Genomic DNA, 20174 nt, shown 5'->3' on the forward strand with positions numbered 1-20174 from the left:
GGTTTTATCTTAGTATAATTGTTCGTATAATTGGGGAGGTTGGAGAGTAGTAGCTTACAAATTTAGTGTGATGGAGTAAGTGTAAATATACTTTTGGAGTTCGATAAATAATCCACTAGAAAATTGAGGATGTTGCAAGATGCACCAATAATGATCTTGTGAATGAAGGTCAATTTGGTAGTCTAATTTAATTGCTCCATGAGGGCTTATGGTGTCAAAATTTTGCATGTTTCCATTAAGTGTAATATATTCTTGGATTTATTCTCTTGAATTCCATCAATCCAAATATGTATGGAACAAAATATTGATGTCAATTTAGGTATCATGGGCTGGAAACATTGAAATTTAGATGGGTTGTTCCTTTGCATACTCCCTGTGTATCTAGGGGCGCCTTACACTTTTTTAATGAAATTTCTATTACTTATAAAAAAAAAAAATTGAAATTTAGAGGGAGAGAGATCGATCCTTGCATGGAAATTCAAAACAAATTTGTAGTGGAAATGGGTCCCTTACTTTAGATTTTTCCACTGTGCAGTTAACTAAAACAGAAGAAACAACATTGTTGATTCCTTAGTTGCTAATGGTCCTTTACTTCAGATTCTACATATTAAGAGACCATGTTGTGCAGTTTTACAATCAACTTTATTCAGAACAGTTCACTTGGCCGCCAAAGTTGGATGGTCTATCTTTTAATTCTATTGGTGTTGAGGATGTTATGTGGTTGGAAAGAGCTTTTGAGGTGGTGAGAGTTCTGTATGATGATAAGGCCCCAGGCTTTGATGGATTTTCCATGGCTTTTTTCCAGATTGGCTAGGAGGTCCCTAGAAAAGATATCAGGAATGTATTTCAAGAGTTTCATTTGCAGGAAGTTTGAAAAGAGTCTCAATGCAACTTTTATCTCTTATCCCTAAGAAGCTGGGGCAGTTGATACTAAGGATTTCAGTCCTATTAGTATTGTGGGCGGTGTGTATAAAATCATCGCTAAAGTCCTAGCTAACAAGCTGAAAATAGTGTTGGAGAAAGTCACCTCCAGGTCTTAGAATGCATTCATCAGGAGGAGAGATTCGGCTCTTGTAGCTAATGAATGTTTTGGTAGTCGAATTAGATCAGGGAAACCTGGTGTGCTCTGTAAATCAGACCTAGAAAATGCCTACGATCATGTAAATTGGGATTTCCTGCTGTATTTGTTGAGGAAATGTGGCTTTCGGGAGAAATGGAGAGTTTGGTAGCTTACTATATTTCTATAGTGCGTTTGTCGGTGTTGATTAATGGATCTCCTTTTGGATTCTTTGATAGTTGTCGTGGCCTACGACAAGGGGACCCTATTATCTCCTTTGTTGTTTGTGGTTGTCATGAAGGCTTCGAGTGGAATGCTGTCCGCTGCAGTGGATAGTGGCTCTTATCAGGTTTTTTTGGTGGGGTTGAGGAATTCTGATGAGCTCCTTGTGTCTCATCTCTTGTTTGCGGATACTTTGATCTTTTGTGAGGCAAATCTGAACCATTTCCGGTATTTGTGTTCTCTCTTTTTTAATGTTTTGAAGCTGTCTTAAGGTTGAAGATTGATTAATCTAAATCAGAGCTTGTCCCTCTTGACGTGGTGGATGATGTTAGAGGTTTGACTCATTTCCTTGATTGTAGGGTGTCCTCTTTGACTACGAAGTATTTTGGTCTTCCTTTGGGGTCTTCGTACAGGGCTAAGTCAATATGAGATGGTATTGTTGAAAAAATGGAACGTCGTTTGACTGGTTGAAGATGCTTTATTTGTCGAAGGGTAGTAGGTTGACATTAATTAAAAGTACTCTTTCTAGTTTGCCAACTTATTTGATATCCCTTTTCCTTGTTCCCGTAGGTGTTGCTAACTGGATTGAGAAACTTAAGAGAGATTTTTGTGGGGTGGAGGTGGCAATAAGTTCAAATTCCATCTAGTCAATTGGGCTAAAATTTGTTCTTCGTTGTGCTATGCGATTTGGGGGGTTAGAAATCTATCACTTTATTTCATTATCTCTTAATTCTTGAGTCTCCTATTTAATCTCTTAAATATTCTCTTACTCTTGAAATCAAATTTCATTGAACATATTTTATTTTAGCATATCCTACTAAAATGATCAGGCCCAAGAGTTTTTTTTGATAAGTAATAAATTAGTCTTATTAAAAGCGTAAGGCACTCTTCATTACACTTGAAGTATACAAGAGAAAGCACCTAACTAGAAAGTGAAAAACGAACAAGAAAATTGCTAAAACTAAGCGACAAAGGGGACACAAAAGCCACTGTCCAAAGATACAAAGTATGAAAAACGTAGTTAAAATATCCTCCAAGGACCTCTCCAAATCCTTGAAACACCTATTATTTATTTCCTTTCAAACACACCAAAGAAGGTAGGTCGGCACCATCTTCCAAATCCCAGCACTCCTCGGCCTTCCAGGCGTCCATCAACAAGCAAACAAGTCAAAGACTCTCCTAGGCATAACTCAAGACAAACCAAAACAAGTAAAAATAGCACTCCACAGAGCGTAAGCCACATCACAGTGAAGAAGAAGGTGATTCACCGATTCCCCGTTTCGCTTGCACATGTAGCATCTATCCACCAAAATAACATACCTCTTCCTTAGGTTATCCAGTGTAAGAATCTTACCTAGTGCTGCCGATCACGCAAAATAAGCTGCCCGCGTAGGAGCCTGAGTTCGCCACACACTTTTCCAAGGGAAGTGACTTTCCCAGGGGAAGTGACTTTCCCAGTGCAAGCTAGAGAGCTAAAAAAAGACCCGACCTTGAACAAGCGTTTTTTGGAGGAGACCCACCATAGCTATCTTCACTACCTCTCCTTATATTGATTGAGTGCAACAACTGAAAAAAAGAAGCAATGATATCCACTTCCCAGTCATGTGCTTCTCTAGAAAAGCTCATGCTTCATTGATTACAATCACCTAAGAGTACCAGATTATCCGCAACAGAAGCATACTTTGCACGAGCAATACCAAATAAAATAGGAAAAGCTTCCTTAAGAACTGTATCCCTACACCACAGATCATGTCAAAATTTGGTCCTAGCCCCATCCCCCACCTCAAATCTCCAAAGCCCTAAGAATTTCTCCCACCCTTTATTGATGTTCTTCCACAACCCCACCCAAAGGCACCTGTAGGCTCTAAGGAGCACCAACCTCCCCATAAATTGCACACTTGGAATCCACCAAGCTTCTCTTTCAATCCCGTAACGCCACAATCATTTACCTAACAGATCTCGGTTGAACATCGCCTTCTGAAATTGGGTTACAAACCTTAGACCAACTTACCAAGTGATATTTGAACTCATCACCGATCATTCCCCATAAAAAGTCTCGTTGTAGCTTCTCACTGCGAGCACCTGCACTTTTTTTTTTTTTTAATGAATAAATCAGATCTTATTGAGAAAAAAATGGTTAAACCCACGTACACGAAGAGTATACAATAAGGACTCAGCCCTATAAGCCGCTACAATGTAAAAAACAAATCAAATCAACCAAATTTGTAGAGACAAAGTTAGGAATATTAACAAGAACCCAACCCAAGAGAGATCTCAAAAAGGAATATTCCTTTCTCTCCAAAAGCTCCACATTAAGAGGACATGAATAACTTTTCAGATAGCCTATTTGGGATGTCCCCTCCCTTGTACTTTTCAGCAATGAAGAAGTTCTTGGATGTTGTTAGGTATAATTCACGAGACTTCAAAAAGATTAAGGATCAATTGCCAGATAGCCGAAGTATACCTGCAGTGGATGAGAAGGTGATTAATTGTTTCCTCATTCTTTTTACACCGACAACACTAATTAGCTAAAGAGAAGCCCCTCTTTCTAAGAGTATCCACCATGAGAATTCTATCAAGTGCCGCTGTCCACAAGAGGAAAGCAATGCGAGCACGTACACTTGCCGGGAGAGGAGATAGAGACAAAATACGTGGGTAAGTTCACAAGGGTACTCTTGATAAGGGTGACTCTACCTCACTTGGAAAGGCATAACCTTTTCCAGTTGGCCAACTTACGTTCAATCTTCTCGATAACATCGTCCCAAATATGAATAGATTTATAGGAAGCCCCCAACGGAAGATCTAGATGCTTCATCGGCAGTGTGGCAACCCCACACCCTAAGATATCGGCGAAACTTACCATTTGATCTACATCGCCCACAGGAATTGAGGCTGACTTGGCCAAATTAACCTTCAAGCTTGATGCAGCTTCAAATAGAAGAAAGAGACTTCTAAGATAGCGCAACTGAGAAGGACGGGCATTGCAAAAAATCAAAGTATCATCGGCAAACAGCAAATGAGAGAAGGTGTCATTACCAACTTTGAAGCCTTCAAGTAGATCCCCACTGACCGCAGTAGAAATCATTCGACTCAAAGCCTCCATCACAAAAACAAACAACAAGGGTGAGAGAGGATCCCCTTGCCTCAACCGATGAGAGCTACTGAAAAAACCATTAGGAGAACCATTTACCAACACCGAGAATCTTATAGAGGAGATACAATGAGCTATGCAAGAGCACCATTTTCCCCCAAAACCACGCCTACTCAGCACAGACAAGAGAAAATCCCAATTTACATGATCATAAGCTTTTTCCAGATCCATTTTACACATGACGCTAGGCTCCCCAGATCTTAATCTACTATCAAGACATTCACTTGCAATAAGGATCAGATCAAGAATTTGTCTCCCCTTGACAAAGGCACTTTGAGATTTGGAAATGACCTTCTCCAAAACCTTTTTCAATCTATTTGCTAAGACTTTAGCAATGATCTTGTAAATTTCACCCACAAGACTAATAGGCCGAAGATCTTTGATAGCAATAACACCTGAAATTTTCAGAATAAGCGAAGTGAACGAAGCATTGAGACTCTTTTAAAAAAAAACCTCCGTCATGAAAATCCCTAAGCACCTCCATAATGTCCCCCCTCAAAACCTCCCAACACTATTGGAAGAAGGCCATAGAAAAGTCATTAGGACCCAACGCCTCATCTCCAACCATAGTTGACACTACCTTCCTAACCTCCTCCTCCTCAAAAGCTCTCTCTAGCCAACTGGCTTTAGACTCCAAAATAGAATCAAAGGAGGTGCCATCCACCAAAGGCCTCCTCCAACATTGCTCAGTAAAAAGCTTTTGGTAGAACTTGACGATGTGCATGCCGATATCAAGTCCAAGAGTTAGAATAATCAATTCCTGTTAAATCTATCTCAATGGTATATTTCATATCACTTTGATTCCAATCAAAGTGATTATGGATTTCATCTTGAGGAGTAGTGTTGCCACAATGCCACGTGTGAGCACCCAACACATCGAGATTTTGCCTATAAAAGATCTCCTTCTTAAATGTATCAAAGTGACCTACATGTTACATTTGAGTTCACATTCCTCTTAGGATTGAGAGTCAATGCTACAAGTAGTCGTGAGTTCAAGTTATTCAATTGACGATAGTTTATAGAATAATAACTTACGCAGTTCAGTTTAGTGTATTCTATCCACACCAATTAATCAGTCAGAAGTCTTTACTTCCATGATCAAAATAGATCATCATAATTGATATGTTATATCCTTATCAGATGGAATGGCTAATCCCATCACCGACTATGTACTAGGGCTTATAAGTCACAAGGTATTATGTCTTGGTCTTCTATGTGATAATCTCATTTATACATCTAAACCATATTTAATGTAACATAAGGACTATATATATATGTCACACAAATATGTATAATATACGTCCAATGCTCTAATTGTTCTTAGAAAATAAACAACTTTATTATTGAAAAGGAAATGTCGCACAAAACAATTTGGGTTTTAGGGCACTATCCCTAACACTCTTAGTTTTAGAATTTGATGATATCTTAATTGCGAATGTGATGTCATGGTTCTGGATTTTGGATCTCATTTAATATCCCTGTTTATGTCCTTTTGTGGCTTGTTCTTGGATATCATAGGTATTGTCTGTTAATTCAAATATTCTTCTTTGCTAACTGGTATTGGGCTCCCTGCAGCTTGTGGAAAAGCTTCTCATTGCGGCTGTTGCGGATGCTGATGTTACTGTTCGCCGCTCTATCTTTTCCTCTCTGCATGGTAATAGAGGTTTTGATGATTTTTTGGCGCAGGCTGATAGTTTGAGTGCAGTTTTTGCTGCTTTAAATGATGAGGTTTGGTTTCTACTATTGTAATATCTATGCCTTAGTTGGAAATACTTTTTTTTTGATGAATACCTTAGTTGGAAATACTAGACTGAGTATATAATTTTTTGTTTTATGCAAATGATATTAGTAGTTTAAATTCTTTAGTTTCTTATGAGAGCTACTGTCTACTAATGAATGAACTTGTTTTACATCTTCCCTTTCCTCTGTGGATTCTTTTACTTTTGGTTTCTGTAGATGACCCATAATCACTTAATTGTTTGATAGAATTTTTTTTTTTTTGATAAGTAATTGTAACTCAATTCATTAAGAGCGCAGAGAGGCACAACCCTTATACACGGGAATTATACAAGAGAGCCTCTAAATGGGACGAGAATAGAATAAATTTAAAATGTCTACAAAAGTAAAAGCATTCAAGCAATGATGGTGCACTATCCAAATATTCAACATATTAAGCAAACGCTTCCTTAGCTCCATCATTGATGTCTCTACATCTTCAAAGAGCTGCGCATTCCGTTCCCGCCAAATACACTACAATAAACACAATGGAGCTAACCGCCAAGCTTCTTTATCACGACCATACCCAACCGACGCGCCCCAACTAGTTAACAATTCCAACACCGTTCGTTGCATTACCCACTCTACCCCAAATAGGACGAGAATGTAACTCCAAAGATCACGAGCGACTTCGTAGTGAAGCAACAAATGAACAATACTCTCAATTCTTCTTACACATACAACACCACTCAATCACTACGACATTCTTCTTACGCAAGTTATCATGCGTCAAAATTGTTTTGTGCGACATTTTCTTTTCAATAATAAAGTTGTTTATTTTCTAAGAACAATTAGAGCATTGGATGTATATTATACATATTTGTGTGACATATATATATGGTCCTTATGTTACATTAAATATGGTTTAGATGTATAAATGAGATTATCACAGAGAAGACCAAAACATAAGACTTCTGACTGATTAAGTTTGAAAATATGTGGTTGCAAGCGGAAGGATTTTAGGAGCATATGTATGAAGGTACGCCTAGCTTTGTGTTTGCCAGTAAGTTAAAAGCATTGAAAACTGATCTTAAACAATGGAATGAGGAGGTGTTTGGGAATGTAGGGGTTCATAAAAAGAAACTGGAAAAGGGTCTATGTGAGCTGGATTTGATTGCAGAGGATAGGCCGTTATCTGAAGAAGAAAAGTTCAAGAGAGAAGAGTTTTCTAGAAACTTAGAGCGGCATGTTCTTCTTGAAGAAGTAAGTTGGAGACAGAAATCTAGGGCATTGTGGTTAAAAGAGGGTGATAGTAATACCAAATTCTTCCACCGGCTGGCTAACTCTCATAGAAGACATAATACGATTGAGGCTCTAGTGGTGGATGGACAATTGACTGATGATAGGACAGTTATCCAAGATCACATTGTGGAGTTCTACAAAAAGCTGTACAGTGAGCAATATCAGTGGAGACCAAGGGTAGATGATTTATCTTTTCTTTCCATTGATGAAGAGGATAGAATATGGATGGAACGTGAGTTTGAGGAAGATGAAATTTAGGCGGTAATTCAGAATTTCAAAGGCAATAAGGCTCCTGGGCCTGATGGTTTTACTATGGCATTTTTTATGAAGTGTTGGGAGATTTTGAAGATTGATATTATGGCGGTGTTAAAGGAGTTTCAAACCAATGGAAAGTTCGAAAAGAGCCTTAACGCTACCTTTGTGTCGCTGATTCCAAAGAAAGCTGGAGTGGTGGATATCAAGGGTTTTCGACCTATCAGTTTAATAGGTGGAATGTACAAAATTATCTCAAAGGTCCTGGCAAATAGGTTGAAGTCGGTGTTGGGGAAGGTTGTTTCCCATTCTCAGACTGCTTTTATCAAGGGGAGACAAATATTGGATTCTGTTTTGGTGGCCAATGAATGCGTGGATAGCAGGGTTCGATCTGGAACTCTGGGCATTATTTGTAAGTTGGATTTGGAGGTGTATGGTCATGTAAGTTGGGAGTTTCTGCTTTATGTTTTGAAGAGATGCGGGTTTGGAGAGAGATGGCGTGGCTGGATTGCTCATTGTATTTCTAATGTTTGTTTTTCCATAAATATCAATGGGTCACCTTCAGGGTTTTTTCGTAGCTCACGGGTTCTTCGACAAGGGGATCCTTTGTCTTCGCTTTTGTTTGTGTTGGTGATGGAGGCTTTCAGTTGGATGATATATGTGACGGTGGATAATGGGCGCCTATCGGGGTTCTCAGTGGGATCGAGTACGCAAGATACTATGATGGTATCCCATCTTTTATTTGCAGATGATACGTTGATCTTTTGTGATCCTATTGCTGACCAAATCCGAGACTTGAGGTGTTTGCTGCTTTGTTTTGAAGCAGCTTCAGGCTTGAGAATTAATTTGTCTAAATCTGAGATGGTTGCAGTAGGTGAGGTAAGGGATGTGGAGGAGTTGGCTAGTATTCTTGGGTGTGGTGTGGCCTCACTTCCGTTAAAGTTTTTGGGTCTGCCGTTGGGTGCTAAGTATAAAGATGCTCATATGTGGAATAGTGTTATTGAGAAGATGGAAGCTAGATTAGCGGGGTGGAAGAGGTTGTATTTATCTAAGGGTGGGAGGTTAACTTTGATTAATAGTACTCTTTCAAGTTTACCTACGTATTTTCTATCCTTTTCCCTATTCCTGTGGGAGTGGCAAATCATTTGGAAAAACTTCAGAGAGACTTCCTTTGGGGTGGTTTTGGAGATGAGTTTAAATTTCATTTGGTGAATTGGCATATGATTTGTTCTTCAAAGGTTTCGGGGGGACTAGGAGTGAGAAATATGGTTATGTTCAATAAAGCTTTGATGGGTAAATGGTTATGGAGATATGCTTTGGAGAGGGATGCTTTGTGGAGAAAGGTGGTGGATTCCAAATATGGAAGTAAGGTGGGTGGTTGGTGCTCTAAGGAGGTTGGGGGTTCTTTTGGGTTCGGAGTTTGGAAGAGTATTAGGAAGGGATGGGATGCTTTTGCGGCTCATGTGAGATATGAGATCGGGAATGGTTCGAAAGTTCTGTTTTGGCATGATGTGTGGTGTGGGGAGATTCCTTTGAAGACTCTTTTTCCAGAATTGTTTCTCATTGCTAGAGGCAAGGATGCTTGGGTGGAGGAGAATACTCGGAGACAAAATGGCACAATTCTGTGAAATATTTTGTTTTCTCGCCTAGCTCATGATTGGGAGGTGGAAGCGGTTAGTAGATTTTTTGAGATGTTGTAGACTCTTAAAGTTACAAGTGAGGGAGAGGATAAAATGTGATGGATTTCAGCGCAAAAGAAATCTTTTCAGGTAAGTCTTACTATAAGGTTTTATCTAGTCCTATTCAGTCTTCTTTTCCGTGGAAAAGTATTTGGAAAGTTAAGGTCCCCCCGAGAGTGGCATTCTTTGTGTGGACGGCAACTTTAGGGAAAATCTTTACTTTGGATAATCTACGAAAGGGAAACATTATTGTGATAGAGTGGTGCTATATGTGTAAGATTTCTGGAGAGTCTATTGACCATTTGTTTCTGCATTGTATGGTTGCTATAAAATTGTGGAGGACGATTATGCAAATGTTTAAGGTGGAGTGGGTAATGCCGTGATTGGTGAAAAATATGTTGGGGAGTTGGAGGGGGCAAAAGGGTAATCGGACTTTAATACCGATTTGGCGCATGGCTCCATTGTGTTTGATGTGGTGTGTATGGAGGGAACAAAATGTACGCTGTTTTGAAGATTGTGAGATTGATTTGATGAACTTGAAGAAAATGATGCTACAAACGTTGTTTATGTGGAGAGAGAAAATTCAGTTTATGCATGAGTGTTCTTATTTTGAATTTATAGATAGGTGCTGTCTTTTTTCTTTGAATTAGGGGCTTCATGTATACGTCCTGTGTACTATGGATTGCGCCCCTTTGCGCTTTTTGAATATACTTTACTTATCAAAAAAAAAAAAAAAAAATTTTTTTTTTACCCAAAGCTGCTGATCATACAAAAAAACCACCCTTGTCGGAGCCTTGACACGCCAAATACTCTTTCACGAAAAAGATGGGCCATTTCTTCTAATCAGTACTTCATAATAGGAACTCACATAAAAAAACTTTTATTTTAAAAAGAAAATCTATTAAACAAAAAAAAAAGACAAAAAGAAAGAAAGATAATTGTTTGATAGATTAATTGTTCCTTGTCGATTATTGCTGTAATTATTCTCAGATTTTTCTATAGGAGTGGAGGATATGATCATCCAATCAATTGTAATAGTTTCCCTTCTCTCTCTCCTCTCAACTCTCATCTTTCTCTTTCTCTCGTTGCCCTAGAGTTGGCACGTGAAAGCGTGTCAAGCTAGGGGTCTACTACGTTTCGTCATCCAGAAGCCGGTTGCTATGCGGGGTCAGAGTTTGAACAACAAAGGTGTGCTTTTGGGTCGCTCTAGTTAGATCATGAAGGGGCTTTGGCTGGTGGGTTTTGTGATGGGGTGGTTTTCTTCTCTGGCGATGGTACGAGTTTCTTCTGGGTTGGTTGTCTGAGTTTGGGTGAGCCTTGAGATGGAAAGGAGGTTCTTAGTGGAGTCGAAATCTTTTGTGCTCTTGGTCTTGGATGGGGTGTTGGTGCTGCGGGTGGAAGAAAAGAGGAAAGGCTTCTTCGGTGAGGTCCTCCTGAGCAACCAGTGCACTGCTTGGCTAGGGTCGACAATAGAGGTTTTTTTGGGTTTCCTTGAAGATAAAGAGTTTGTCAAATCTTTGAGGGAAGGGACGAAGGTTTTGATCTTGCGTAGAGGTGGGAATAAAGATGGCCAGTTTTTAGAGGCAGTAGCTTATGGGATGGGCGAACGGAGAGGTATTCTATTGATCCTTGAGGGTCGTGGAGGGTGGGCTTGGCATAAATTTTTCGGTGAGCTAAGTAAGGCAAAAGACTTCTTTTTTGCTACGGTGGGGTGTGGGAGTGGGTCTTCGTTTTTCGTTGGAGAAGAAGGGGGGGAAGGAAGATGGGCCAAGATTGGGTATGGTTTTGAATAGGACGGGCCTTTGTTTGCGGAGGTGGTGAGGTCGGACTTGGGCCCTGATGCGTTGGTGATGCCCATTGTGGGTGGTTTTCGTCATTCCAGTTTGTGGGCTTCGTTGGCAAAGTTGTGTGCTGTAATTTCCTTCTAGCGGTGAGGTTTGTATTATGTGAGGTTCTGAGATTGGCGTTGGATTGCTCTGTGTTGGAGATACCTCCGCTTGATTCGATGGGCAAGGAGAAGCTGTTGCGTTTGTTGGGTAAGAAGCTCGAAGTTGGTCTCTACTCGAGGCTCAGCAGGCTTTGCAAGGAGGTCAAATTCGCGTTTGAATTTGCGTACGTGGAGGAAGCTACTCGCTAGGTTTAACTTAGTTGTGGGCCAGGTTGTTGGGAAGTTGTTGGGTCGGTCTGCTGGGTTCGGTCTGGGCCACAAGATCAAAGATTTCGTTTGGGCTGGTTCCTGCCTAAACCCAGATTTAAAGAGACGCATCAGACATTGGAAGTCTATGAGGTTACAGGTCTTGTGTCGGACTTTGAAGCAGTCGTTTCTACAAAGTGGTTTCAATGTTCGACGGGTTCTCATCAGTCGGAGATGACTTCAACGACTGTTTCTGGGGTGGTTCTGGGTCTGTTGACTTTTGGGGGTGGATGTGTTTTTGATCCAACAGTTTATTTCGTCAAGTTGTTTGCATCATCATGGTTCGTCTTTCCCCCTGGCCGACACTGGAAATGTCTTTGGTGGCTCTGGATGCTCCTCCGGCTCCGATAAGCTTTGCTGTTGGGTTTGGTTCTTTTGGTACCTCTGCCCCTTTGCCTAGCTGCTTAGGTGGTACTTGTTTGACCCAGACTTGAGGGGTCTTCTCTGCCTATCTTCGCCCCTTCAGTTTTTTCAGGGGCGGCTGAGTTTGGTGAGAAGCTTCGTTCTTCTTTTTCTGTGTCGCCGATATCTAAGCCTTTTCAGAAATACTACCTGAAGGCAAGGGAAGGTCGTTCAGTGCAGTCAGATGAGGACTTATTAGCAGAATCTGTGGCAGTAATGAGGTTGCCTGTCAATTTTATAGTTGAGGAAGCAGTTGCAGTGCTTCAAGTGAAGGATAATGTTAAGCCATATATTTCGAAGAAGGGTTTCCTTTGGAGGGGGTTTATCAATCCGAGCTCGGCTATGAAAGCTTCTACTCCTCATTCCTCGCTTTTAGAGTCGGTTGTGCCGTCATCGACATTATATGTCAAGGAAGATGGGGTGATAGTGTCAATTGGATTGAATACCTCTATTTGTGAGGGTTGTCGTATTATATAGAAAATAAACGGTAATTACAATGCTGAATATCAGCAATTACAGCAATCAAGAAACCAAATAATGCAACTATAATCGACCTATAATTACAGAATATCTATCGATATAATTTAGGCTAAATATATACGGTATCAAATATAATATATGCTAGCTGTATTTGACTAACAGATAGGGCTTCCCTCCCCCTTGAGTGGTTGTGTCACTCCTATCTTTGAAAAGGGCAATGAATTCAGGGTGAATGGTTTGTCCCAATCTCAGAAGTGGTCAATTGGGTTTGATCTATCTGGGGAGGTAGTTGTGTGGGAGGAGGGTGATGAGATTTGGGATGGGGAGGCTGGGGATTCCCTGTACCCTTTGGGTGTTCTTCTTCTCAGCATGGCTTTGGATTGGGAGGTGGATAGTGCTGAGGATGAGGATCCATCCTTGGCGATTTTGGATGCCTTTGAAGAGGACTTTTTTTGGGAAGTTAAGATTGCAAGTTTGAAATCCAAAAAATTTGGTAAGCTCTATCAACTACGGTGATGCAAGTGCGTCCTCTTGACATAGGAAATGGAAGGCATACGTGCGGTAGCGGGGTTTACTTCTTAAGGGTTCAGGTTTGAGGGTTTATGGTTTTTGAAGGTTTGTTTTTGGGTTCTTTTTTCTTTTGTTGGTTGTTTCTTGTGGGTTTGATTGGATTTCTTTTTGTGGACTGCTTTGGTTGTTGCTTTATACTCTCTGTGTATTTAGTGACGCCTTATGCTTTTTAATAAAACATTTTTCTTACTTAACAAAAAACAAAAATTGTTCCTTGTCTATCTTTGGGGCATTAATGCATATATTTTGGAACGTAATTACACTCTTTTTTTTTTTTTTGATAAGTAAGAAAACTTTATTAAAAAAGCGAAAAGCGCTCCTAAGTACACAAGAAGTATATACAGGAACACCCAGCTAACCCACAGAAAAAACCCACAAGAACCTATGCACGCACAAAACCCAAAGCCCCCAAAAACCCAATATGCAGAAGAAACTCCCAAAAAGCCCAAACTACAAAATACATCCCAGAAGAAACCCCCACCCAAAATACATGAAAACACCCTCAAAACCTTAAACTCGAAATTCAAGCAAAACCAAAAAAAAAAGAAAAAGAAAAAAAAAAGGTTAAAACCCAAGAATAACAACCCTCAAAAGAACATAAGCAAAAACCAAAAGCATGAGGAACGACCCACAAACCAACCCAAGCATACAACTCTACAACATAAGGTTTTTTCCTTTCCTACTCCTAGCAGAAGGCTTAGTGTCGCCATAGTTGATAGAACTATGCAGATTCAGAAGCTCTCTCTTGCCTTTGGACTTTTGACGCGATATCATCTTGTCACACTGAAATTCTTCTTCCATGGCATCCCGAATTGCCAACGTCTCCTCCCCAAAAGCACCCTCTGACACCCAATCCAAAGGCAATACATCCCAAAAATCAACATCATCCTCCCAAACCACAATCTCCCTGTTATGATCAAAACCAATCGGCCAATTCCGAGATTGGGAGAAACCCTTAAAGCTTACGATTCGTTTAAATCTGAATATGCACATCCTTTCTTCATCAGATTCCAGAATCTTGAGTTTAAGACATAGGAGTATGAACATTATTTGTTGCATATGGAGCTTATTTTCCATAAATATCAGCTCCTAAATTACTAATTTATAATTACTGTTTTGTATGGCAATATTACATTACTTTACAGGGTTTCACCTATTAGTGATATATATTTGTTATTAATAGACTTGTCCTTTCAAAATACTTGCTAGTGACACCCCTTCCCCCTTCCACGCACACCCCCCCCCCCCCCCAAAAAAAAAAAAAAAAAAAAAAACTAGTTTGATCAATCGATTCAACAAAAGACAGCCCAAATCTTACGTCTCATTCGCGGATCTCCTCCACCGCTCTCCGGTTGCGCTTGACAGAATGTGGGTCTCCTTAACTACTTTGCATGTCGCACTTGACATAATACTCGGAAGAAATGCTCAAACAATCAGAGGAGTCACAATCACACTTGGCAGCGGCCGGAGGATTTGGCTCTATGCTGACGTCAGCATTTGTGCTGCTCAGCGACTTTACGACCTAATGTTTCTCTGTGTTTTTTTGGATTGGGGCAAGGATTTTTACTGCTTTGATACCAAGTTGGAAGAAGAAGAAAAGAAGAGAAAAAATAATTATTGCTTGTAATAGTTTCATACGAATGGCTATCTTTTCCAGACCTAAGTTTTCATATAGCTCCTTCCTTCCCCTGCTAGCGGTAGCGTGTGAAGGCGTGTCCTGCTATAGTCTCGTTTGGTTCATTTCTTTTGGGTGTGTTAGTCGGGTTGTCTTTGTTTGTTCTTCTCCGAGTTCGCTTGGGTCTGGGTTCTGGTTGGCAGTACTGAGGGTTCATTTTGTGGGTATGGTTCCAGGGTGTCTTCTCTTCTAACTCTTCAGTTTTGCATCAGATGGAGCGGTGCTTCTCTGTGGAAACCAAACGTTTTTCCTTTTCAGCGAAGGCTGAAGTGCTGGAACTGCGCTTGGAGGAGAGGAGAAAGGGGTTCTATGGGTTCATATTTTTGGGTCTTCAAGGTTCAGCTTGGCTGTTGGCTTCTGTTGAGGAGGCTTTGAAGGTTTCAGCGAAGGAATTCATCAAGTACTTCCAGGAGGATGTGAAAGTATTAATGGTTCGAGGGGGTGAGAACAAGTCTGGCCGCTACCTAGAGGTGGAAGTCTTCATTGAGGGTGGTCGAAAAAGGGGCTACTTGGCTCCCTTAAGGCCGTGAAGGTTGGGGCTGGGCTCGGGTCGCGGGGGAATTGCGGAAGATGATCAATTTCCTCGGTGGTACGACGCTCAACGCGACGATACATGGATTTTAAATTTATATATTTGAACCACTCGCAATAGTACGAATCAATTGTACTATAATAAGGGTTATCGAATCACAAGGATTGGGAGGTTGTTTTGCGTAACTGGATATTCAAGGAATGAGGAGTAAAGTGATAAAACGAAAAGTAAAGCAAACTAAGCAAGGACATGAAATTTAATGGAAGAAAAACAAAGGAATTGAGCTTACTGGATTTCCGCCCAGAGAGTTGCATCAAAGGAAACTAAAAACACAAAGAAATTAAGTGATACACCTGAGAAAATTTGAAACCCCCAAAAGATGCATCCTCTAACCCTAAACCTTAATCTTATATATATAGAGATTTAATTTACAAAGGACTCATCAAAGATCGATTTTTGGCCGCACAAAATAGTGTCATCATCCTCTGTGAACCGCTCAATTTCATCCGCATAAAACATGTCGACATCGTTCTAGGACCTTCCGAGAATATCCAGAATCGATCGATCGCATTTCGACTGATCGAAGTTGGTTCGACTGATGAATCAATCGATCGAATTAGTAACTGTACAAATAATCGATCGATTGAATTGCCTTAGCCGATTTTTCATCTTTTCAGGATCAACCTTGAACTCTGGAAATGACCAAATTGCCCTTGTGTGTTTTGTTGGGTTTTTTGTGGGTTGTTCTTGGGTGATCCTTTTGGGCTTTAGGGTTTTGTTGGGTGCTTTTGGTGGGTTGGCTTTGGTTGTTCCTATGTATACTCCCTGTGTACTTGGGGGCGCGTTACGCTTTTTTTAATAAAACTTTTCTTACTTATCAAAAAAAGAAAAGAAAAAAGAAGTGGTATTGGTGGCAGCTGTTTCCATTCATTCTTTGAGAAAACATAAGAAGCAGTTAGGAATGGAAATTTTCAGCTTTCCCTTTCCTCAGTTTTGGCACAGCCAAGTGCAACAGAAAAAATGGCACCTCAGGTGTTTCGCAGTGTTGTTTTATTGCCTTTCCTTTGATCTATGATCTACTCTTGAAGGTTATCATCTTCCCCTGTGGAGGATTCATTTGGTTGGTGATGCACTAATAGAGAAATTATTGGTGAAATCTTATAATAACATGCTTCAAGAGTATAGTAGGAACTTTGTTTGGTATGAGTTTTCAGTGGAATGTTCTATTCACGCGACAAATCCAGGATTGAGAGTTGGATATGGTCCTTTCTTTCTTCGATCGTCTATACTCCAGTTCTGCTCGACATGGGGAGGGTGACAAGTTAGTGTGGAATCCCTCTAAAAAAGGTTTATTTGAGGTGAGATCCTTCTACAAAGAGCTTATTAGGAAAGATGGCCCATTTGTCCCGTATTTCCCTTGGAAGAATATTTGGCGTATTAAGGCTCCAACAAGGGTGGCCTTCTTCGTTTGGTCAGCTGCTTTGGGTAAAATATTGACGCATGATAACTTGCGTAAGAAGAAGGTGATAGTAATTGAGTGGTGTTGTTTATGTAAGAAGAGTGGGGAGTCTATTGATCACTTGTTGCTTCACTGCGAGGTCGCCCAGGCTCTTTGGAGCTACGTCCTTATTTTATTTGGGGTTGAGTGGGTTATGCCACGTACGGTGTTGGAGTTGCTGAATAGTTGGGGGGAGGCGCTTGAGGGTGGTCATGCTATAGAGGCTTGGCGGTTAGCTCTTTTATGCTTGTTTTGGTGTATTTGGAGGGAGCGGAATGCTCGGCTGTTTGAAGATGTAGAGACATCCATGGTGGAGCTACGGAAGCGGTTGCTTAATACTTTATATTTTTGGATAGCGCCCCATCATAGTTTGAGTGCTTTTACTTATGTAGAATTTTTAAATTTATTCTCTGTTCGTCCCTGTTAGGGGTTCTCTTGTATACTTCCCGTGTATAAGGGTTGCGCCCCTTTGTGCTTTTTTTATATAATTACAATTACTTATCCAAAAAAAAAAATTCTGTTGAAGGCGAATAATCTGAAATTTTTATGTTCTACCGTCCATCTTGGAACTCCATTTTTGTTGGGAATATTAAGATATTACTTTGTTTGTTGCAGGATTTTGATGTTCGAGAATATGCAATTTCTGTGGCTGGGAGGTTATCAGAAAAAAATCCTGCATATGTACTTCCGGCGCTTCGTCGCCATCTCATACAGTTGTTGACCTATCTGGAGCATAGGTGATGTGAATAAATTCCTGCTATTTGATTTTTGTCATAAATATGCTAGAATGAAAAATTTGTATTTTTAATATATCAAGGCTGTCAAAGAGAATCAGATGTTGACTTCTCTTGCTGTGTGTAGCAGTGCAGATAGCAAATGCAGAGAAGAAAGTGCAAAGCTACTAGGCTGTCTAATACGGAATTGTGAACGACTAATTCTTCCATACATTTCTCCAATACACAAGGTTTAATGTCATGTTGTGATTATGACATTTATGGGGTTCTTTTATGTTTTCGTATTCCCATCTCTAAATAAATGGCTTTTGCTGGTCAGGCACTTGTGGCTAGGCTTAATGATGGCACTGGGGTCAATGCAAATCATGGCATTATAAGTGGAGTTCTTGTAACTGTTGGGGATCTTACCAGAGTGGTGGGTAATATTACATGTTTTTCTAGATTATCTGGTTATGTGTTAAGTCTATTTGCCTTACTGTTTATAGCATTATACTGGCTCCTTTGGATTTTTGATTCACCCAACTATTCTTTTTCTGAACCAGAGAGAATATTTTTTACGAGAAAATGAAGTTTTATTTGGTGTTCCGTGTTGCTCTGATCTCCTAGGCCTAGGGCATTGTCTGGGCCAAGAGCCTCGTCGAAATCGAGATAGTAATTATAATAATACAATGATTTCTTACTACATTTATGAATTATGATTCTAGTATAGTAGTTACCTTTTCATTTTAGTATTTAATATGATATTGTTAACCTAGTACTTATCAGAAATGATATTGTTGACCTAGCCATCAAGTTCCATTTTCATTCTTATTTTCTTATGTTATTAGTTCAAATTACATTTAATTTGGAGTCCTAGCACGAGCTTTGAGTTTTACCGAAGTGGAATGTACTTTTATTCTTTCTCTTTTTGAGCTTACACCTTTTTTTTTTTTTTTTTTTTGAACAATTCTTTCAAAAAATTCATCTATCTGATTGATGTGTAATAAGACAAGACAATTCAAGGTTCAAGAGGTTATTAAAATTAGGGAAGAATAACTGAATTGAGTTCTTGGATTTACTCACGTCATGTGGATAATGTAATCGATGTGGATAATATGGATAATGTAATCTGTAGACTGCATTACGGAGTTCTAGTAGCCTGGAAACAGAGAATTATCTAATTTAACTTCAAGAAGAAGAAGAAAAAACTGGTAAGTGATGAGAAAGGTAACTAGCTCAACTGGTTCAATCAGTTATTCAACCCCATAGAAATATAATAATAAGTATATTTAAATAATATTGTAATGGTATAATTATAGTAAATAAATCAGCTGTGATATGAAATGTAGTGTATCTATTTAATTTTTATTATATTCAAATATACAAAGTTTATTGAGCGTTTTGGAAAAAGCAGAAAAATCTGAATGTTTTACACTTTCAAGAGATAAACCAGTTTGATAAAATTGTAATGCTTTTGCCGGTTTTACCAGAAAACTGTTCGGTTCAATCTTCAGCCGGAGCATTGAACTCGGTCAAAGTTCAACTGGTTGAACCGACCGGTTTGACCTGGTTTTTAAAACATGATTCTGATCTTCTGTATAACCTGATTGGGCTTTGTTTATTCATTATGACATTTTTGTTTTGGTGCATACATTTGGCATGCATAAACCATTCTACCTATATAATTTCTGTGGTACAATAACAGTTGATGTTTATGTCAAATTCGGATGTCAATGGTCTTCAAATGCCGTCATTTGTAGTGTTGAGTTATCTGTTGGTCATTGCTTTTGTTTGACATATTCGACATTACATGTTGTCTATGTTTCAAAACAACATTTACCTTTTTGGCGGTGCGGGTTTTTTTTTTCTTTTTCTATTTATATGGGCAAAAATAATGTCAGATCTTTTGTTGATGGCTTTGCAGTTGACACTAGGCTTCCCAGAAAAATAATTTCTTCATATCTTCTCATCATATAAGCTGGTTTATATGTCTTCATAATTTTCTTTTGCTTGTCCTGCTATAGGTCTTTGGGTCCTGTTGTAATGTGGTTGAAGTGTTGGTGTTCTCTCGGTTTTGTGGGCCATATTGCTCTTCTTTGTTCCTTTTTTTTTTTTTTTTAAGTAATTTCAAATTCAATAAAAAGCGCAGAGGGGCGCAACCCTAATACACGGGAAGTATACAAGAGAGCCCCTAAACGGGAGGAACAACTAATAAATTAAGAAAGTCTACATAAGTAGAAACACCTAGGTGGCAAAGATGGGGCGCTATCCAAAGATATAGCGTGTTAAGAAGACGCTTCCTTAATACTACCATTACAGTCTCGACATCTTTAAAAAGCCTCGCATTCCGCTCCCGCCAAATGCTCCACAAAACACAATGAGGAACTAAACGCCAAACATTTTTAGCTAGGCCATGCCCTCGAAAAGCACCCCAAGTAGTCAACAAATCCAGCACCGATTGTGGCATGACCCATTCAATTCCAAATAAAGAAAACATAAAACTCCAAAGCTCATGGGCGGTGTCGCAATGAAGTAACAGATGATCAATAGACTCCCCCTTCTTTTTACACATACAACACCACTCAATAACCACAATATTCCTCTTTCGCAGATTGTCATGAGTCAAAATTTTACCTAAAGCTGCAGACCATACAAAGAACGCCACCCTGTCGGAGCCTTAGCACACCATATATTCTTCCACGGGAATGATGGACCTTCTTTCCTACTAAGT

At 39.7% G+C, this 20174-nt stretch overlaps 1 protein-coding gene across 2 annotated transcripts in view; it reads left to right on the forward strand.

Moving 5' to 3' along the window:
• LOC133881396 (serine/threonine-protein kinase TOR) overlaps positions 1 to 20174 on the forward strand; it is a 97554-nt gene that overhangs the window by 20527 nt on the left and 56853 nt on the right. The window contains exons 11-14 of one of the 2 annotated variants that reach the window (XM_062320313.1): positions 6006 to 6158; positions 17346 to 17467; positions 17592 to 17694; positions 17784 to 17879. In XM_062320313.1, coding sequence (XP_062176297.1) covers positions 6006 to 6158; positions 17346 to 17467; positions 17592 to 17694; positions 17784 to 17879 — 474 coding nt within the window. The remainder of the gene's footprint in view (positions 1 to 6005; positions 6159 to 17345; positions 17468 to 17591; positions 17695 to 17783; positions 17880 to 20174) is intronic. The other variant, XM_062320314.1, reaches the window with a different exon arrangement.

Source organism: Alnus glutinosa, chromosome 11, assembly GCF_958979055.1.
Source record: "Alnus glutinosa chromosome 11, dhAlnGlut1.1, whole genome shotgun sequence".
NCBI classification, from domain to species: Eukaryota; Viridiplantae; Streptophyta; class Magnoliopsida; order Fagales; family Betulaceae; genus Alnus; species Alnus glutinosa.